This window comes from Hemitrygon akajei, chromosome 19, assembly GCF_048418815.1.
Source record: "Hemitrygon akajei chromosome 19, sHemAka1.3, whole genome shotgun sequence".
In the NCBI taxonomy this organism is placed as follows: Eukaryota; Metazoa; Chordata; class Chondrichthyes; order Myliobatiformes; family Dasyatidae; genus Hemitrygon; species Hemitrygon akajei.
Genome location: NC_133142.1, coordinates 34,033,548 through 34,054,592, shown reverse-complemented (window position 1 = coordinate 34,054,592; position 21,045 = coordinate 34,033,548). Strand labels below are relative to the sequence as shown.

At 40.8% G+C, this 21,045-nt stretch overlaps 1 protein-coding gene across 5 annotated transcripts in view; it reads left to right on the top strand.

The window, feature by feature from the left end:
- LOC140741871 (FERM domain-containing protein 4B-like) overlaps nt 1-21,045 on the top strand; it is a 316,280-nt gene that overhangs the window by 173,049 nt on the left and 122,186 nt on the right. For all 5 annotated transcript variants that reach the window (XM_073072370.1, XM_073072368.1, XM_073072369.1 and 2 more), the window contains exons 4-5: nt 3,047-3,139; nt 8,064-8,148. In XM_073072370.1, coding sequence (XP_072928471.1) covers nt 3,047-3,139; nt 8,064-8,148 — 178 coding nt within the window. The remainder of the gene's footprint in view (nt 1-3,046; nt 3,140-8,063; nt 8,149-21,045) is intronic.

The window sequence follows — 21,045 nt, the reverse complement described above, 5'->3', positions numbered from 1 at the left end:
GAATTAAATTGCAACATATGGCTGTGGAGGCCAAGTCACGAGGTATATTTAAAGCAGTCGTTGATAGGCTCTTGATTAGTAAGGACATCAACGTTATGGGGAGAATTTAGGGCAATTTTCACATACAATATTCCAATAATTGCAGTTGTAAGAGTAATTTTAGTGAACAATATTCAGGCTTTTTTTTAAATGTTGGCATTTGTTTCACTTAAGCAACACACGAAGTGTTGGAGGGACTCAGCAGGTCAGGCAGTATCTATGGAAATGAGTATACAGTCAATGTTTTGGTCTGAGACCCTTCTTCAGGACCGGATGTTTCACTTGCAGAGAGCTGAATTGCTCTCTGACGATGTTCGCAGAGATGAACTGAGATTTAATGATAGGTGATGCAATTAAACTAAAGTTTGTCTCCGGTATCTGAGAAATAGTACAAGAAACCATGCCCTATTGTGGGAAAGATCTCTTACTCCATTAACACCTTCTTGCTGTATGTGGGCACTGTTTATTTAATGGGCTTTCCCTCGCAATCTTGAGTCCAGTTGGTCTTGGCAAAGGAACATTGGATGATCCTGTTTCACATTCAAAGATAGAAGGTTATTCCCTCATTAACTGGTTCAGGTCTACAGGAAATGATGCTCAACTGTAGCTGAGGAAAGACTGTTTCCCTTCAGGTTTTTTTTTGTGTTTAATATCTTAATAGTATGATACTATTAAAACTACCAGCTAAAATGAGTCAGCTATGGGGATAATGATTCTGCTTTACAATTCAAATGAAACTAAATTAATATAAATCATTCAAAATGTTGTATTGTCTCTTGGTATTATTGAAACACATTTTACCATCACGTTGTAGTAAAAGTTGTAACTCTGAGACCAGTTAAGGAAGTATATTGTTAACTGTTGAGCATCAATGACATCTATTTTTTGCACGTCAGTGGCAGTGGGGCAAAAAAAACAGTGCTGTACTGTCTGGAAGAGAATTGATTATTTCTCAAGCAGTTGATGTTAGATCAAAGCTGCTCAGCAGTATTAGGTTGAAAGGAAAGAACTATTGATAATCTATCTTCCATTTTTTTTAAAATATCATGATCGGGCTGAAAATTGTAAGTATATAATCATTTGTATTTTGGCAAAATGTGACTCTTGTCGAGAGAGGTTACCTTTTGTCTTTGTTAAATTATGGTGTATTTTTTTAAATCAATTTCCTTCTGTCTTATCTTCATAATGATCAATAGCACTTTGTTCATTTGTGGATACCCCGGCACTTGTGCTGAAAATCTAGGCTCAAGAGTCAAATCCAGCTCCAGTTATTTTTAACTAGCAACAAGGAAGAGCTAATTCGCCTCTCCAAAATTCATCATTTAAATACAATAGTATCTATTGGACTGGAGTACTTTATTATGTCAGTTGTGAAGATGGTTACTTCCTACCGATGAAATGCCCCGTCTCCTTGGCTTTGTAAGTCTAGGGAAGACAACCTCCGACCCCATCAAACTCGTGAGATTGAGGTGCGCTCGAGAAAAGGGACCATTCTAATTAAACAGTCAAGTTGGAGCTCATCTTCAAATTCTCTCTCACTCACGGACTGGGCCCTCGGTCCACATGAAAGCACACACCACCTTCCAAACGTTGCTCGCAGTCCATCCCGAACAAACGTCTTCCCTCTTCATCTCTTCTAGAACAAAAGGAAACCTCATCAAGAAACATATTCCATCAAGGCACATATTCCACATCATCCCTCATCTCCAACAATAACCCAAACAGGCTGAAGCAGAACAGAGTGCTCTTACAGAGCTGCTAAGTGAAATACCTACAGCATAACAGTAGAGGTGTGATCCAGGACATTACACTGATTAAAAACAAAAAAGCTTTAACAGAAAAGGTCTTTTGCACTCCACATTATTATCACCACATACTGCATTCAGTAAGTTCATACGAGGGGTGATTGATAAGTTTGTGGCCTAAGGTAGAAGGAGATGAGTTATTAACTTCAAACTTCCTGCATAATCACTCAGAGTTGACCTGCATGTGCATGTAATGAGAGTTGTATAACTCATCTCCTTCTACCTTGGGCCACAAACTTATCAATCACCCATCTGTGAACACTTTCTGGAGATCCAAGATCCGGATACTCCGCAACTGCTTGACTAAGTGTGTAAATGCAGGAGGGGACTATGTTGAAAAAATAAATGTGCTGGGTTTTCTAAAATTAACTCTTACCTTAGGCCACAACTTTATCAATCACCCCTCGTATTATAACAGCCCAACACTATTTTTAATTTTTATTGAGATACAGTGAAGAATCAGCCCTTCAAGCCAGGTTGCCTAGCAATCCCCTCCATTTAATCCTAGCCTAATCATAAAACAATTTACAATGACCAATTAACCTATGCCTTTGGACTGTGGGAGGAAACTGGAGCACCTGGAGGAAACCCACACAGTCATGGGGAGAACATACAAACTCCTTACAGGCGGCAGTGGGAACTGAACCTGGGTCGCTGGTACGGTAAAGTGTTGTGCCGCTCCTATGACAACCAACTGTGTATTAGAAATACTTTAGGATAGCTTGACCCTTTATCCATTTAGACAGTAACACCTATTAGAATAAGTTGTTTCTTTCCAAGTGTATTTCACTTGTGAGAAATTTACCAATTAAATCCTCGCCATTATTCATTATATTCTGAAGACTAGCATTCTCCATCTCTTATCATTTGCCCATTGAAAAAGAATTATGGAAGTTAACTTGAGAAGTGAGTCCAACTGGAAAACGTGGGCCAACCGGGTACTTAAAGCTGTGAAGCATTCACGCCAACAGATGGAGCACAATGTAACTCCGTTATGCATGTCATCAAAACCACAGAGCAAAATGAAAATTGTGCATTGTCTATTGTGCCTGTACATTCATGTGAGCAGAGAGAATATAACAGCTTCATTGCAATCAGACTCAATTCATTAATAAAAATGCCTATTATGTATTCAAAAATAGAATTGCATAATGACATGCCATTATTTATGACCTTCTAACACAAGATGTTCTTCCCTACAGAGGTCAGAGTAATTGGCTACAGCTGGATCGCAGGGTATTGGATCATGATTTGCCTAAGAAAACAGAACCGGTGGCCTTATTCTTTTCAGTCAAGTGAGTTGATATATATTTGCATAAAGCTGACCTCACATGCACCAAGAAAACAATACAAAACTGATGATGCTCCAGATTTTTAGCTTCAAAGTAATGGTCTGGGTTCACTGAAAAGGCATTTGTTTGAAGTGAAGAGCCATAATGATAGCAAAGGAAGTTGAGGGTAAGTGAGGCGGAATTTTCTAAATTGGGTGTTAATTATATTCTGCTCAAAAGCCGTATACATTAGGTGCAGTAATTGGATATTGTGAAGATGAAGTGATACCTCACTGGTCACCCAAAGCAGTAATTTTTGAATTTACCTGGCTCTGCTTTTAACTCTAGTGGATATTATCCAAACTCACTGAAACTTTTAAAAATGTGAATGCTTTCTTTGACAGTTGTAAATTTTTATTCAAGTAACTCAACATGACAGAACCTATCTTCAGACAGAAGCCAATGCCGCAGGGTGACGATTCATGCTGTATCGTACAAGATTTGCACCAACTCTCCTATTGAATTTTATGTTTTGGGGGGGGGGGGAGCAGGTGCTTGTTTCTCTATTCACACACACTACAGAAGCTTTTACTTTTATCTGTTGAGAGTGCAGGGAACCTGAGTGCTGCCTAGCAACAGCATATTAAATCCCGAGATGAGGCTCAGTGGTCGAGTGATTGCTATTCCTACACTCAAAAAAAAATAACGTTTGTAATTCGGGCTTGTTTGGTGCTTTTGGAGCGTTACCTCTAATTAAAACTGAATGGAACACGCAGTCTGCTTGTTCATGCACATTGTAAGCCCCAAAGTGGACAGAAGCTGCAAATGCCTTGGATCTACAAACAGAGCCTGCCAAACCAAGCTGAAGTTCATTTGGAATGAATTCGATAACTGGTATGTATCATCACGCTGAAAGAAAGAAGACAAAGATTGTGCAACTTTTGGAACAGAAATTACAAAACTGTACACGCAAAACCTTTCCATGGGTATTCTGATGCAAGGACATCAACTTGAAATGTTTGCTCATTTACTCTCTGCTCAGATCTAGCCTGATCTATTAAGTATTTCCAGCATTTTCTGCTTCTGTTCCAGATTTCCAACATCAGTAGTATGTTGCTGCTGCCATTCCCACAGCTTTTTGGTCGGCACATCATGACAGAACATTATTCCATTTTCATTTGACAGTTTTCCGTCTTTTGCTGGATAGACTAGACACAAGTTACGAATAAAATTAGTCAATTATCAGTGATGATGCTGCACTATCGACTTTATTCATTTCAAAAAAAACAATTAATCTATGATAAATGAAAGAATGCATCCAAGCAAATCTGAGCTGGTCTTGTGTTGCTGCATTGTAGTAATATATGATAACATAATGGCGCTGGCATGCAGATTGATTACAGCTCATTGTAATAATATATGATAACATAATGGCGCTGGCATGCAGATTGATTACAGCTCATTGTAATAATATATGATAACATAATGGCACTGGCATGCAGATTGATTACAACTCATTGACAAGGAAATTCGGGAACAACAGCTGTGACAAATTTGGAGTCATAAGCTAAACCCTGATTGCTGTTGTCTATCAGTAAGCCAGTTATATTCTGCAGTTGTACTGACTGCATGCCATTCACATTTGGGCCATATGCTTGTGCCACGGAGAACAGCTGGCAAGCCACAGTGTGCACAACGGAGCACTTCGGACTTTTGTAGCTGCCTACTGCAATGCTGAGCTGTGAAATACAGTATGTGTGAGATGGGGCCGAGTCTAGCCATCCACCCTGTCTCTATACACCTGGCGTCCAGCCGTTGGGCAGGCTTATGGCATAGCCAGAGGGCTTGGGCTGGAGCCACACTTTGTTTTCAGCTCTTGGTTTTCATAGAATGATAGAAACCTCCAGCAGAAAGATGGTCTGTATTGCCCACCTCAGCATGCTGACCATTGTACCTATCTACGCTCATCCTATTTCCCTGCATTAGGCCTCTATCCTGTAGATTCTTAACTATACAAGTACCTCTCCAAATGTATTTTACACATTGTAAAGGTATCTACATCCTTTGTAGAGTTCAAATATTCACAACTCTTGTGAGGAAAAGCTTGCTCTTCAGATTTTATTTGCATTCCTCCCTTCTCTTAAACTTCTGCCCTCTAGTTCCAGTCTCCGCTGCCCTGGGAAAAAAGAATCTGACTAAATATCCAATCTCCCGCTTGGTGGCGCAATAATATCAGCGCTGGACTCCGGAGCGAAGGTTCCCGAGTTCAAATCCAAGTCGGGTTGAGCGTCGAGATAGCAACTCGGCCTCGTAAAAACAAGAATAGCTTGCTACAGAAACACCGTCAAAAGATGGTGCCCCAATAATCCACTGCCAAGTTAGGGCTATTCTTCTTCTCTTCTAAATATCTTAATCTATGGCTGTCATAATTTTGTAAACCTGTAGAAGGTATCGCCTCAGTTTCGGACTTGGCTTATGGTGTATCTTAATTATAGCAGGGAAAATGATGGAGAGACTGATTATTCATGAAATTTCCTACAGGGAACTTTAATTATTCCCTGAAAAGCTAACTGACTACATGATATATAAAATACATTCACCAATTGTAGACTTTGTAAGAAAATGTCGAAATTTAGTCTAAGTGGTCTCAGCAAGGCCTAGATGGACCAAAGGGACTGTTCTGTGACTCTATTAAAATATTTCTCAAACTTATTAATACAGAATCTAAGTAATGGAATTAAAAGAACACACAAAACGAGAGTGAACTTACCAGAGTCACTTTATTGCCAGTGTGTAAAATGTACTAGAATTAATTGTGTTTCAGTGCCAAGCATAAACACAGGACAATACCATAACAGACAACACAATACCAACAATTTGTAAAGCAATACTGCAAACAGCAATGACCAATCAACAATTAGCAGAATGGTTACATGTGCAAACATCGATAATCAACCCTAAATGAATGTGAACATACAAGCAGATTAAATCATTATCAACAGAATAAGGAGAGCAGGAGAAGCCATTAAACAGATGTTGTACACAGACACTTAGGATATTACACCCGAGTGAGTTTTGTGGAGGACCTGGATAGCTACAGGGGGAGAAAAAAGCTTCAGAGATGACATGTAATTCTGGTGGCGATGGACTTGTAGTGTCTCCCTGATGGCAATTTGGTGACTACTAGGGTGGGTGGAGTCGGCATTAATTCTTTCAGCTCGTTTCTTCACTCTGGTGATGAACATTATTACTGACACTTACAACGTTTCGTATTATTGGACCCGTGGTAAACCCAACCTGTTTAAAAATTCTGGCCTTATATCATTCCATATATCGTGTGTAGGATTTTGAGGACCTCAGGCTTTTGTTGCTGAAGCTTGAGATTTGAAGCTTTGAAAGCACAAATAAACATCTTTCAATATTTTTGGAACCGCTCCATTCTTTGATCTTGTTAAATATTGATGCTGGATCAAGACGGCTGGAAATACTTGCAGTCCATTATAAATCAATCACTTCAGTAAAAGTTAAAAATTGTTTGAATCATTGCTTCAGAAAGTACATTTTCAAAATGTTTGGTAATGTGAATATTTTCTCTGTTTAAGTTAAAAATGAGACAATTAACTACGAAGAACTCAGTGAGTATGATGCCTCCCGCAGGAAAGACAAATTACTGTACAATAAGATAGAACACTGAAGCACCGCTGCACATTCAATCTATGAACTTTGATGTTTAAAGTGTTTTAATCATCTGATACAATATTATCAGATAATGGAAATTTAATTTCTGTACCCATTTTTTTTTAACTGCCATATAGCATGGTATATTGTGAAAAGCTCTGTTTTTATATTTTAATTCTGTCATGCCTACCCTTTTTATTTAAAAATATCAGGTTTGAAATGCAGAGCATGTACATGAAAGCAAAACTGCATCAGATATCCATTAGGAAAATTGAAGATTGATGTTCACTCATTACTAATTGAATTTAAAATTCTTGGTGCAAACTTGTACCTAGCTGAAATCAATTCCTTTCATCTATCTTAGTTGTCCTACTGTTAATACGAAAGAAAAGAGTGACTTGGTACCAAAGCCAATTACTCCTACAGAAATTTTGATCTCTGACACTCACTAAGGCTCAGTCGATTGAGCCATACAGTCTTAATTAATTTCAACTGTTCTGGGGAAAAAGAAATCGTCCTCATTACTCTTCAGGAGGGGTAATGCAGGCTCCCAGCCCGAATTCCAACCTTTGATCTGTGTTTAAACAGCATGATTTTGTGAGGATAGAGTAGGAAGAGTTTCAGCCCCTGGGGTTCAGACCAGGGTGCTGAAACTCACTGACTTGTACAGCAGCATTAACTACTTCTGCTTGGGACAAAAGGTCAAATCATACACCAGCAATCTTGGCAATGGAGAGAAACAAAAAATAAATAACTCCCTTCTGAGTTGCTTCAATCTGTCCCACATTAAAGATGACCATTCTGGGCAGATCTACAGCAGGGCTGTTTCAAATCATTTGAGTTCACCGTGCACAGCTGTTGCTTCAAAGTGTCCACATTTCTTCATTCCAACTTTTTAATTTGTAGCTGTGTGCAATAAGTATCAGGGAATAGTTCTTGCATTAGAGTTCTCATCCAATTTTTCTTTTCATATTTCTATTTCAGACTGAGCATTGTAAAAATTATTCTCAGCTTGATTAGTCCAATTCATCATTCTTCACACTTGCTCCCTGAGATCTACAACCATCCACCTGGTGGCGTGCATGAGCATCTCAAAGCACCAGTGTTTGAAAATAGTTTTGAATAGAGCAGATTTGTCACATATATTTATTAAATGCTACTCTGATACAAAAGTAATGTTTGATGATGAATAAAAATAAATGACAATCATTTTGTTGGAATTAAAATGCAGAAAAATATTCTGTGAATTTACTCAATGTGTTTGCTTTAGGTTTTATATTGAGAACATATCATTCCTAAAGGACATTACCACTGTGGAATTATTCTTTTTAAATGCAAAGTCCTGTATTTACAAGGTAAGACTTTTAAGCATAATTTATTGTCAAAGTATGTTTTGGTGGGTTGTAATTTAATAGAGATTATACTGATTGCTGTGGAATGCATACCACCTTTGGGAAAATGTAACGATTTTTGATTAGAATCATAATGATTCAAATCTATTTAAGTTGCAAGTATGTAAATTTTCACTGCATTGTTAATTGCCCCGGTGATATCAAAAAGCATTGACTCCAATGGCTCTTAGCTTTCTAAAGGCACCACTTAAGTACTTTCTGCCAGAATAAAATTATTCTTTTATTTATTTGTTTATCCATCTATTCGTCTGTCCATCCCATCCCGCAGCCCAGCAACACCTGACAACCCCGGTTTAACCCTAAGCTAATCAAGGGACAATTTACAATGGCCGTTTAACCTACCTGGTATATCTTTGGTCTGTGGGAGGAAACTGGAGCACACAGAGAAACCCACACATTCCGTAGGGAGGGTGCAAACCCCTTACAGAGGATGCCAGGATTGAATTACAGCGCCCTGAGCTGTAATAGGGTCATGCTAACTGCTGTGCTGCCATCTACATAGAAAATCAGCTGCTCCAGATTTTTATTCTCACCAGCTTCCATCTCACAGCTTTTAAATACATGTGCATTTTGCAAATCCTGGAAATAGAAACGTGGACACCTAGAGAACCTAAAGCACAACACTGGCCCTTCGGCCCACAATGCTGTGCCAAACATGTACTTACTTTAGAAATTACCAAGGGTTACCTGTAGCCCTCTATTTTTCTGAGATCCATGTATCTATCCAGGAGTCTCTTAAAAGACCCTATCGTATCTGCCTCCATCACCGTCGCTGGCAGCCCATTCCATGCACTCACCACTTTCTGCGTAAAAAAAAACTTAAATCTCCTCTGTACCTACTTCCAAGCACCTTAAAACTGTGCCCTCTTACGTTACCCATTTCAGCCCTGGGAAAAAAAGCCTCTGACTATCCACATGATCAATGCCTCTCATCATCTTGTACATCTCTATCAGGTCACCTCTCATTCTCCACCACTTCAAGGAGAAAAGGCCAAATTCAGTCAACTTATTCTCATAAGGTTTGCTCCCCAATCCAGGCAACATCCATGTAAATCTCCTCTGCACCCTTTCTATAGCTTCCACGTCCTTCCTGTAGTGAGGTGACCAGAACTGAGCACAGTACTCCAAGTGGCGTCTGACCAGGGTCCTATATAGATGCAACATTACCTCTCGGCTCTTGAACTCAATCCCATGGTTGATGAATGCCAGTGCACTCTATGATTCTTAAGCACAGAGTCAACCTGCACAGCAGCTTGAAGTGTCCTATGGACTCGGACCCCAAGATCCCACTGATCCTCCACACTGCCAAGAATCTTACCAATACATTCTGCCATCATATTTGACCTACCAAAATGAACCACCTCACACTTATCTGGGTTGAACTCCATCTACCACTTCTCAACCCAGTTTTGCATCCTATCAATGTCCCGCTGTAACCTCTGACAGCCCTCCACATGGTCCACAACACTCCCAACCTTTGTGTCATCAGCAAATTTACTAACCCATCCCTCCACTTCCTCATCCAGGTCATTTATAAAAATCACGAAAAGAAGGGGTCCCAGGACGGATCCCTGAGGCACACCACTGGTGACCGACCTCCATGCAGAATATGACCCGTCTACAACCACTCTTTACCATCTGTGGGCAAGCCAGTTCTTGATCCACAAAACAAGGTCCCGTTGGATCCCATGCCTCCTTACTTTCTCAATAAGCTTTGCATGGGGTACCTTATCAAATGCCTTGCTGAAATCCATATGCACTACATCTACTGCTCTACCTTCATCAATGTGGTTCGTCAAATCCTCAAAAAATTCAATCAGGCTCATAAAGCAAGACCTGCCTTTGACAAAGCCTTGCTGATTATTCCTAATCATATTATGCCTCTCCAAATGTTCATAAATCCTGCCTCTCAGGATCTTTTCCGTCAACTTACCAACCACTGAAGTAAGACGCACTGGTCTATAATTTACTGGCTATCTCTACTCCTTTTCTTGAATAAGGGAATAACATCTGCAACCCTCCAATCCTCCGGAACCTCTCCCATCCCCATTGATGATGCAAAGATCATTGCCAGAGGCTCAGCAATCTCCTTCCTTGCCTCACACAGGAGCCTTTCAAAAGCTTCAGCACATCCTCTTTCTTTATATCTATACGCTCAAGTTTTTCAATTCACTGTAAGCCATCCCTACAATCGCCAGGATCCCTTTCCATAGTGAATACTGAAGCAAAGTATTCATTAAATATCCCTGCTATCTCTTCTGGTTTCATATACACTTTTCCACTGTCACACTTCATTGGTCCTATTCTCTCACTTCTTATCCTCTTGCTCTTCACATACCTGTAGAATGCTGTGGGATTTTCCTTAATCCTGATCATCAAGGCCTTCTCATGTCCCCTTCTGGCTTTCCTGCTAGCCTTATAATCTTCTAGATCTTTATCTACCTTGTATTTTGAACTTTTTGTAAGCTCTTCTTCTTGACTAGATTTTCAACAGCCTTTGTACACCACGGTTCCTGTACCCTACCATCCTTTCCCTGTCTCATTGGAATGTACCTATGCAAAACCCCACGCAAATATCCCCTGGACATTTGCCACATTTCTGCGGTACAGTTCCCTGAGAACATCTGTTCCCAATTTATACTTCCAAGTTCCTGCTTGATAGCTTCATATTTTCCTTTACTCCAATTAAACACTTTCCTAACTTGTCTGTTCCTATCTCTCTCCAAAGCTATGGTAACAGAGATAGAACTGTGATCACTTTCTCAAAAATGCTCTCCCACTGAGCGATCTGACACATGGCTAGGTTCATTTCCCAATACCAGAACAAGTACAGCCTATCCTCTTGTAGGTGTATCTACATATTGTGTCAGGAAACTTTCCGGAACCAACCTAAAAAAGTCCATCCCATCTGACCCCTTGCTCTAGGGAGATGCCAAACGATACTGGGGAAATTAAAATCTTCCACCATGACAATACCTTTCCAGAGTCTGTCTCCCTATCTGCTCCTTGATGTCCCTATTACTATTGGGCGGTCTTTTAAAAAAAAACAGTAGCATTATTGACCCCCTCCTATTCCTAACTTCCACATTCAAAATTAATTGGATGTTATTGACATTTCTATAACTTTTAATTTTGCTGGGCAACAATTGTGAATCCTATGCTTCCCAAATGAATTGCTTTCTTCAAAAATATCCCTGTACGTATATTTCCTGCATATCCACTATCTTAAGAGATATCAACATTACTTCTTGGATTTTGTACCTTGTGCTAACTTTAAGACAAAATCCAGACACCAGAGGAAAATGTCTGGTTGTTTTAATCACAAAAATTCTTGCAACAGGCATGTCCTTAATGATAACCTATTGAATTTAAATTGCTATTCAATACTTAAAGCATTGTGTGATGAAGAACAAATTTGTGATTTGTTTTTAGATACCCCTAATTTCAAATATTACAAGTGAAGTGAAATAATGACCTGCTGCTAGATTTTCTATGTTATAAATGTAGCTCTGTACTTAAGACAAGGCTGGTTTTGGAGTATTATGCTTTTAGTGTTTTGCAGAACTTGAGGTGCAACCCCAGGAGCTGTAAAATTTGTTGTTGATCATTAAGTACATTGCAAGTCTCGATCTTTCAACAAAGTAAGGCACCTTGTAGAATCTGCCGCTGTGTACAAGGACAATTTCCAGAGATCATGTTCAGTTTTCTGTCAACAAGGTTATTATTTCCAGCGACATCAATTCCTGCTACATAAGCAGTAACTTGGTTCTGCACAGGATCTGGAGCGCTTGCTTATTGTAAATTGCATTAAGCTGCAGTTTATCATTTGTGAGGGAGAAGAGAGTTGCGGCACAAAGCTAATATTTCAGCGGCCCTACAGCCATGAGAATGGAGAAGCAAATTTTGTTTAAAGGAGCAGGATTCAAGCAGCTTTGATAGTTCGGGGTGAACTGATAATTCACAGAATTTCTCCAGTCATTTCCTATAGCCAGGGAAGAGAAAAGCATTTGCACTTGCATCAGTTCAGACTCCCCTGTCACATATCCTGTCACATATCCCTAACATGTCTGTATTTCCAGTCTTTACTAAAGAGACATGATAATAAACTAGAGTTATTAACATATAGTGGTTCATGCTTGCATGTATGACGTTCACCTCTTGAATCAGTAGAATAAACTGCTCGTTAAAAATTTCTGGAGAATTTTTGCTGAAGAATTGTGGAAGAAGTTTGGTATAGGGCCCCAAATTCTAAGGACTTTCTATAGAGGCACAATTGAGAGCATCCTGACCAGCTGCATCACTGCCTGGAATGGGAACTGTACCTCCCTCAACCACAGGACTCTGCAGAGAGTGGGGCGGACATCCCAGCGCATCTGTGGATGTGAACTTCCCACTATTCAGGACATTTACAAAGACAGGTGTGTAAAAAGGGCCCGAAAGATCACTGGAGACCCGAGTCACCCCAACCACAAACTGTTCCAGCTGCTACCAGCCGGGAAACAGTACCACAGCATAAAAGCCAGGACCAACAGACTCCGGGACAACTTCTTCCACCAGGCTATCAGACTGCTTAATTCATGCTGACACAACAGTATTTCTGTGTTATATTGGCTACCTTGTTGTACATAATATTTATTATAAATTACTATAATTGCATATTTAGACAGACGTAACGTAAAGGTTTTTACTCCTCATGTATATGAAGAATGTAAGTAATAAAGTCAATTCAGTTGCAAAAAATTCAATTCAACAAAATACCAGTATATATGGTGATACATACTCTACCTCTGCCTCCCCCTAATTTTCTCATATATATGGCGCCCATTCTATACCATCATTTTCAGTGATTTGAAATATGGAAACATGATTTTAAAACACAGTCCTATTTCCACGCTGTGTCCACAAGACCATTAGACATAGGAGTAAAGTTAAGCCATTCAAGTCTGTTCCACCAATCAATCAAGGCTGATTGTCCCTCTCCTACCTTCTCCACATAATTTGGTACTTAAAGATTAATTGACTTAAATCTTGACCAAGGAACACTCACGGTTACGATGCTAACAGTAAAAGTTTTACAAATATGTCATCATTTCTTCTTAATATTTGTGATCATGAAAAAAAGCCCCAGAACATCACCACAAATATGCCAATCACGCTTAATGCTGAACCAGCGGCTGCAATAGTAACTGACTCACCAAATAAAACCTAACTTTGGTTAATTATTCACCTAGATATTGGCCTGGATTTTCTGCATATCTGAATTCCAGACTAGGAAAGAATCGTGTACAATTTTTGCTCGTTGAATCAACAACTATGGCTGAAAATGATCATCAGATATTAGTGCAATTGAGTTGGGGGAAAATGAGCATGTCCATACATCCTAAAATGTAGTTGCCTCTGGATGGGTTCTCGTGTTAATGTAGCATAAATGTCCCTTATCATCAGCAACAACTTTTCCTTCTGCATTCTTTACAGTGTACTTTACAAATGCTAATCAAAGACCCCACCCACCTTCGACATACTCTTCTCCACCCTTCCATTGGGCAGAAGATAGAAAAACTCATAAGCATAAATCATGAAGCTCAAGACAGCTTCCACCCTGCTGTTACAAGACTAGCTCTCAAGGATAAGTGGGACTTCTGACTTCACAGTGTAGCTTGATATGACCTTTGCACGTTACTGTTTATCAGCACTGCACCTTCTCTGGAGCTGTTACACTTTATATTGCATCGTTATTATTTTACCTTGTTCCATCTCGAAGTTCTGCATAATAATCTAATCTGCATGAATAGTACACAAGAAATGCTTTTCACTGCATCTTGACAAGAATAGATGACAATAATAAACCAGTTCCAACTCCAGTTCATTCACTCTGATCATGAGGTGATTCTTTTGGAAAGCTTTCGCGTGTCTCAGGTTTACTTTAGAAAGTGTATCTTGGGCATGCAGAAGAACGTTACTTGAACTGAAGGACTTGAGCTATAAAGAGATAGGATAGACAGGGGCTTTTCCCTCGGTGTGTAAGAGGTGGAGGAGTGACTTCATAGTGAATTATAACATTGTGAGAGGCATAGATAGGGTGCATGGTCTTTCTCCTAATGTAGGAGAATATAAAACTAGAATGTATGGGCTTATGGTGAGAGGGGAAAGATTGAAAAGGAATCTGAGTGAAATTTTTCCACACAGATGTTGGTGGGTTTATGGAAGCTGCTGATCTGGGTGCAATTACAATGTATAAAAGTTATTTAAAAGAGTTGTTGGATAAACAAGGCCAAACACGGGGAAATGGAAGTAGCTCAAGGTGACACCTTGGTCAGTATGAGCGAGTTAACCTGAAGGGCCTGTGTCCATGTGTATGATTCCTGACTCGAAGTTGACTGCCATCAATCGATAGATATCTCTGTATCCTTGCTCAGCTTGGTCATGGCTCTCTGCTGGGATATCATTATGTAAATTTATGAAGAATCATATTCAAGGATCTCCTGGGATTCTTGCTTACCTATTTAAAGCAAAGAAATTATGAAATTTATCCACCGACGTCTACTACAAACCGACTAACTCCCACAGCTACCTAGACTATTCCTCCTCCCACCCTGTCTCCTGCAAAAATGCTATCCCTTTCTCTCAATTCCTCCGCCTCTGCCGCATCTGCTCTCAGGATGAGGCCTTTCATTCTAAGACAAAGGAGATGTTGTAGAGGTGTGCTACACGCAGCACTAAAATAACGACACAGAGTCGGTAAACTGCAATTAAAGATGATTCTTTTCGAACTTCACAGTCTTGCTTTAAAGCCTCCCTCATCCCGCCCTCCCCGGGCGCGGATGCTGTAAGGGACACGTACTCACAAACCCCCACAGGCTTTTTCCCTTTGTTGCGGACCTGGCCTTTGTGCCGGCGCGCTGGCTATTTGTGAGCCGGTTCGAGTGCGCTAGGAAGTGGGTCGCCACAATGTCTTCCTTTTTTAAAGAAAAGGGCTTCCCTTCATCCACTATCAACTCTGCCCTCCATCGCGTCTCCCATATTTCACGCACCTCTGCCCTCACGCCATCCCCCTGCCAGCCCACCAGGGATAGAGTCCCCCGGTCCTCACCTATCACTCTACCAGCCTACAGATCCAACGAATAATCCTCCGTAACTTCCGCCACCTCCTACGTGATCCCACCACCAGCCACACCTTCCCCTCCCCCCCCACTCTCTGCTTTCCGCAGGAATCGCTCCCTACGCGACTCCCTTGTCCATTCATTCCCCCCATCCCTCCCCACCGACCTCCCTCCGGGCACTCAACCCTGCAAACAGAAGAAGTGCTACACCTGCCCCCACACTTCTTCCCTCACCACCATCCCAGGCCCCAGACAGTCCTTTCAGGTGAGGCACCACTTCACCTGCGAGTCATCTGGGGTGATATACTGTATCCGGTGCTCCCGATGTGGCCGTTTATACATTGGGGAGACCCGCCGCAGACTGGGAGACCGTTTCGCCGAACACCGGCGCTCAGTCCTCCAGCAGTGGCGAGATCTCCCTGTGGCCACACACTTCAATTCCACAGACCACTCCCACTCCGACACGTCTGTCCATGGCCTCCTCTACCGTCAAGATGAGGCCACACACAGGTTGATGGAGCAATACCTTATCTCCCGCCTAGGTAGCCTCCTACCTGCCGGCATCAGCATCCAACTCACAGACCTCCGTTGATACCGCTGCCCCCCCTTACCCCCATCCCTATCTATTATTTTAGTCTGGTTGTCTTTCTCTCTCTTTTTCCCCCCCCTCACTATAATCTCCCCCCCCCCCAGCCCTACCTTTCTTTCTCTTTTATTTCCCATAATTCTCCACCTTCCCCCTAGCCCATTTCCCTCCAGCCTATCACTTCCTAGCTCTCTACTTTATCCCTCCCCCCACTTCTTATCCCCCCTCGACCATCCCATGTTACTTCACTCCTGATGAAGGGTTTCGGCCCGAAACGTCGTTATTACCTCCTCCCATAGATGCTGTCTGCCTGCTGAGTTCTGCCAGCATTTTGTGTTTTTATTTATTTCCAGCATCTGCAGATTCACTCGTGTTGCCAAAGAAATTATGAAATTGGGTTAGCTTTACCTGTGATGGACTGGGCTGTAACCACTACTTTTTGTAGGATTTTCCATTCAATGCCATTGGTGTTTCTACACCAGGCTGTGATGCAACCAGTCAGTATATCCTCCACTGCACATCTACATAAGTTTGTCAATGTTCTAAATAATATGCTAAATCTTCACTAACTTCTATGAAAGTAGAGGCACTACCATGCTTTCTTCATAACCGTACTTACATACTGGGCACAGGACAGATTCTTTGAAATGAGAACACTGGGGAGTTTAAAGTTGATGATCCACTCTGGACCTCCTGGTTTCCTCCTGTCTGAGTCAATAATCAGATCCTTACTCGTGCTGACATTGAGTGAGAAGTTGTTGTTGTGATACCACTCAAACAGATTTTCAGTCTTCCTCCTATATGCTGATTTGTCACCACCTTTGATTCAGCCAACAACACTGGTGTAGTTAACAAACTTGTATATGGCATTGGAGCTGTGCCTTAGCCTCATAGTTATAAGTATAAAACAAGTAGGGCAGAGGGCTAAGCATACAGCCTTGTGGTGCGCCCGTGTGGATGGAGATTGTGGAGGAGATGCTGTTGCCAATGCAAACAGACTGGGGTCTGCAAGTGAGGATAGAGCACTCAACTGGACAAGGAGGTACTGAGGCCAAGGTCTTGAAGCTTATTGATTAGTTTTGAGGGGAAGATAATGTTGACTGCTGAGCTGTAGTCCATAAAAAGCATCCCGATGTATGCACCTTCACTGTCCAGATGCTCCAGAGCTGAGTGAAGAGCCAATGAAATGGCATCCACTGTGGACGGTAGGCAAATTGGAGCCGATCCAAGTTGCTTCTCAGGCAAGAGTTGATATGTACAGCACCAGCCTCTCAAAGCCCATCATCATGGTGGTGTTACTGGATGATGGTCACTGAGGCAGATTACCATATTCTTCGTGGGCATCGGTATAATTGAAGCCTGGGTACCTCAGACTGCCAGAGTGAGAGGTTAAAGATGTAAGTAAACACTCCAGCCAGCTGATCAGCACAGGTCTTCAGTACTCGGCTATGGTGCCGATTCTATGATGTGCTGAGCTGTGTCCATTACTCTCTGCATTTACTTGCAGTTGTCGTACCAAGCCATGGTGCATCTGGATAGGATGCCTTCTATGGTGCATCAAAAAAAATTAGTGAGGGTCAAAGTGCACATGCCAAATTTCTTAAAGTCTCCTGAAGAAGTAGAGACGCTGGTGAGCTTTTTTGATCATGGTGTCCAAGTGGTTGGGCCAATGATGTCTATCGGTAATGTTTGCTGTTAGGAACTTGAAGCTGTCGGTCCTGTCAACACCAGCATTATAAACAGGATTGTGTGCACTGCACCCTGCCTGATGTCAATGACCAGCTCGTTTGTTTTGCTGACATTAAGGGAAAGGATGTTGTCACAACACCGTGCCACTAGCTCTCTGTCTCCTTCCTGTACTCCAGCTCACTATCTGAGATACAGCTCACCACGGTAGTACCATCTTCAAGCCTGTAGATGGAGGTACAACAGAAGCTGTCAATGCAATCATGATTGAATAGGGAGTAGAGTAGGGGACTGAGGGCACAACCTTGTGAGGCAGCAGTGTTGAGAGAAATAGTGGTGATGTTACTGACTTCCCTTACTGATTCTGATCAGGAAATCAAGGATCCGGTTGCAAAGACAGAATTAGAGTCCCAGGTCTAGGAGTTTTGAGATGAGTTTGCTTGGATTTCTAGCATTGAAGGTGGAGCTGTAGTCAATAAACAATAGCCTAACAGAGGGAGCTTTATTGTCCAAATGCTCCAGAGATGAGAGTAGGGCCAGAGAGACAACACTTACCATAGTTGTGGTGAACAAATTGTAGGAAGTCCAGGTTGACTAGTAGTCTGGAGTTAATGTGTGTCATGACCAGCTTCTTGAAGCACTTCACAATGATTGATGTCAGAGCCACCGGTAGTCACTAAAGCAAGCTATCTTGTTTTTCTGTGAAACCAGAATGATAGAGATGGTCTTAAAACAGGTGGGAACTTCAAATTGAAGCAGGGAGAGGTTAAATATGTCTGTAGAAATCTCCTTCAATTAATCTGTACAGGATCTCTAAGTACAAGGCCGAGGACACCATCTGGGCTAAGTGCATTCCACAGTTTCATCCTCTGGAAAATTATCTTATGTGACTGTGGCTTCAAGCGTATTGGAGGCTGTTGGGATTGGTGTGACAGTCCAGTCCTGTCCTTTTCAAAATGTGAATAGAATGTGTGAAGCTTGTCAGGAAAGGACGTGTTGTCGTCGGTGATGTAGCCCAAATTTGTTTTGTAGCCCATTATAACATTTAAGCCCTGCTACATCTGACAGCTGGATTGGGACTCCATTTTGGGTGGTATTGTCTCATGGTATCCCGGATAGCTTTACAGAAGTTGTATCTCAAATTCTTGTAAAGGTCATGGTCACCTGATTTGAATGTAACAGTCCTACACTTCATAAGAGTCATCCATGATTTTCAGTTTGGAAACACCCGTTATTTTTCTTTCATACACTGTCATCACCCCACTTGCTGATAAAGTCAATGACATACTCATCTAGACTGGTTGCTAAGTGTTTGAAAATGGGGACCAGTCTTCTACAGTTGTGTGGAAGCTCATTCCTTAAAGTTACAGTACTGTAGTGGTTTCTTGAGAAGTATGCATTTCTATGCTGGTATGATGTTGGTCAGTGACAGTGAAATTATTATCTGTGGGTGGATATATGGACTTTGATGCAAGAAGTATCCAAGACTAAAGGGTAATCTTAGATTCTTTGGACTTTAAGGAAATTGATTCCTCGATTAAAAATATTAATTGCCTATCATGTTAAAGATGATTTTGCATCAAGTATCTTATTAATATTGAAAGAGAAGTGTGTATCTGTAATCAGCTTGAATTATCTGTGCATGACCTTTTATTCCATGTTTTGGATTCTGCCAGTGGCTGCTCCAATTAGTCCCCAGGCTAATTTTTAATGTGTAGAACAAGGCATGTGCGTGAGGTGGGCTGTAAACACGCTTGAAGGCATTAACGCGAACATTCAAAGATTTCAAAGGTTCATTTATTATCAAAGTATGTATGCATATACAATCATCTCTGGATTTTTATTCCAGATTAAGTTGCATGCAGGCATGAAAGGCTTTGTTTAGCAGACAGTGAATAGAACTGAACACTCTATAGTATTTGGGGAACAGCTCCATTTCTGACTTGATGTTGATGTGAGGGTCATCAGTAAAGTAGTAAAAATAGTTTTGCGCTGCTTCAAGGAACTGGGACTGAAATGCCTGTCTTCTAACAATGAGTCAGCACACTTCATTCAACTCAATACTATCAAATTAATGTATTTCATATACGGTATAGTTTGCAATTTTCTTAAACTGTACCCCCCCCCCAACCTCAAAAAACACAACAAAGAAACATAAAACATTGAGTGTATCTAAAATAAATGAGTGGAACTGATCTAAATCCAGTAATTCAATTTTAGTCTTTAATCTTCAAAGTCACTTAAGCCTCCCGGTGGAATTGCTCCCCTGCAATGTACGACTTTGTACCAATGACTGTGTGCTACCTCCTTGTGTAAGGTACCAGATGTTCCTAGTGCAAATAAAGAATTAAGCTTTCTCTGTCAACACATTTTGACATCACTATTTCTCTACATTGGTCAAACCCATTAGCTCACTTAAAATGTTAATCTACTGCATTCCAATAATTTTCTAAAAAAAAATGACTGACATGTTTTGAGGGTTTGTTTTCCCAGCTCTCCCCCCACCACCACCTCCGCCATCCCAAACGCTCCTCCTCCCTTTTCATACATTCTTCAATGTGAACTAACAAAAAACACACATCTGCCAACTTTCTTGTGTTTATAACAAAAAGCACCCCTTTTTCAGATTGTTTTTCCTATGTTAATTTTACAACATTTCCCTCAGTTCTTGACGTACCATTTCATTACTGTAAGTCAGACATGATTCTAGATCACTGATGTCTCTCCTGTCACCACTGCAAACCCTGGCTTTCTCACATCAACTAAAGAGGTATAATCAGATTAATATCTTTATTTAAAATTGGAAGTGTTCATTTGGAAGAAATCTAAAGTCCAAAATACTATCAAATGTTAAGTAAGTATTGGCATGTTGCTGCCTAGTATCTTACAGTTGGTACAGACATGGACTACCCTGCTTCAGTGGAGGAGAGTGAATCATTGAGGTGACGGATGAGATGCTGATATTGTTGAGTTTCTGTGGAGTGAAAGCAGAATTCTAAATCTATTTTTCAGACTTTATTTTTGTGAGACATTGTTTTTCAGGTCGCATAAATCTCTGATTAAGATTATGTCCTTCAATCTGAAAAAAATAGTTTCTTCCCATTCTGTTGAATCGTTGATTCAACCCCAACACAATTTTGAACAGCTTTAATCTTGTATTCTCCAGCAAGTGTAAAGCTAATACAGGTTACAAGTGAACTGAATTAGAGAAGTCTGACTTTATGCAAATCTTTCCATAGGTTCTTGAAGCATTTTATGTGCTAGTAATAATAAAAATGTGTTCCATGGTATTCGTTAATGAATGAATACAGTGTATGTTCTGTAGATTAATGATAATAAATTGGGTTATTATTGACATTTACCAAAGTGCAGTGAAAAGCTTGTCTTGCATACTGTTTGTACAGATCAAATAATTACAACAGTTCATTGAGGGTAGTATAAGTAAAACGAGTAACAGATTGCAGAATA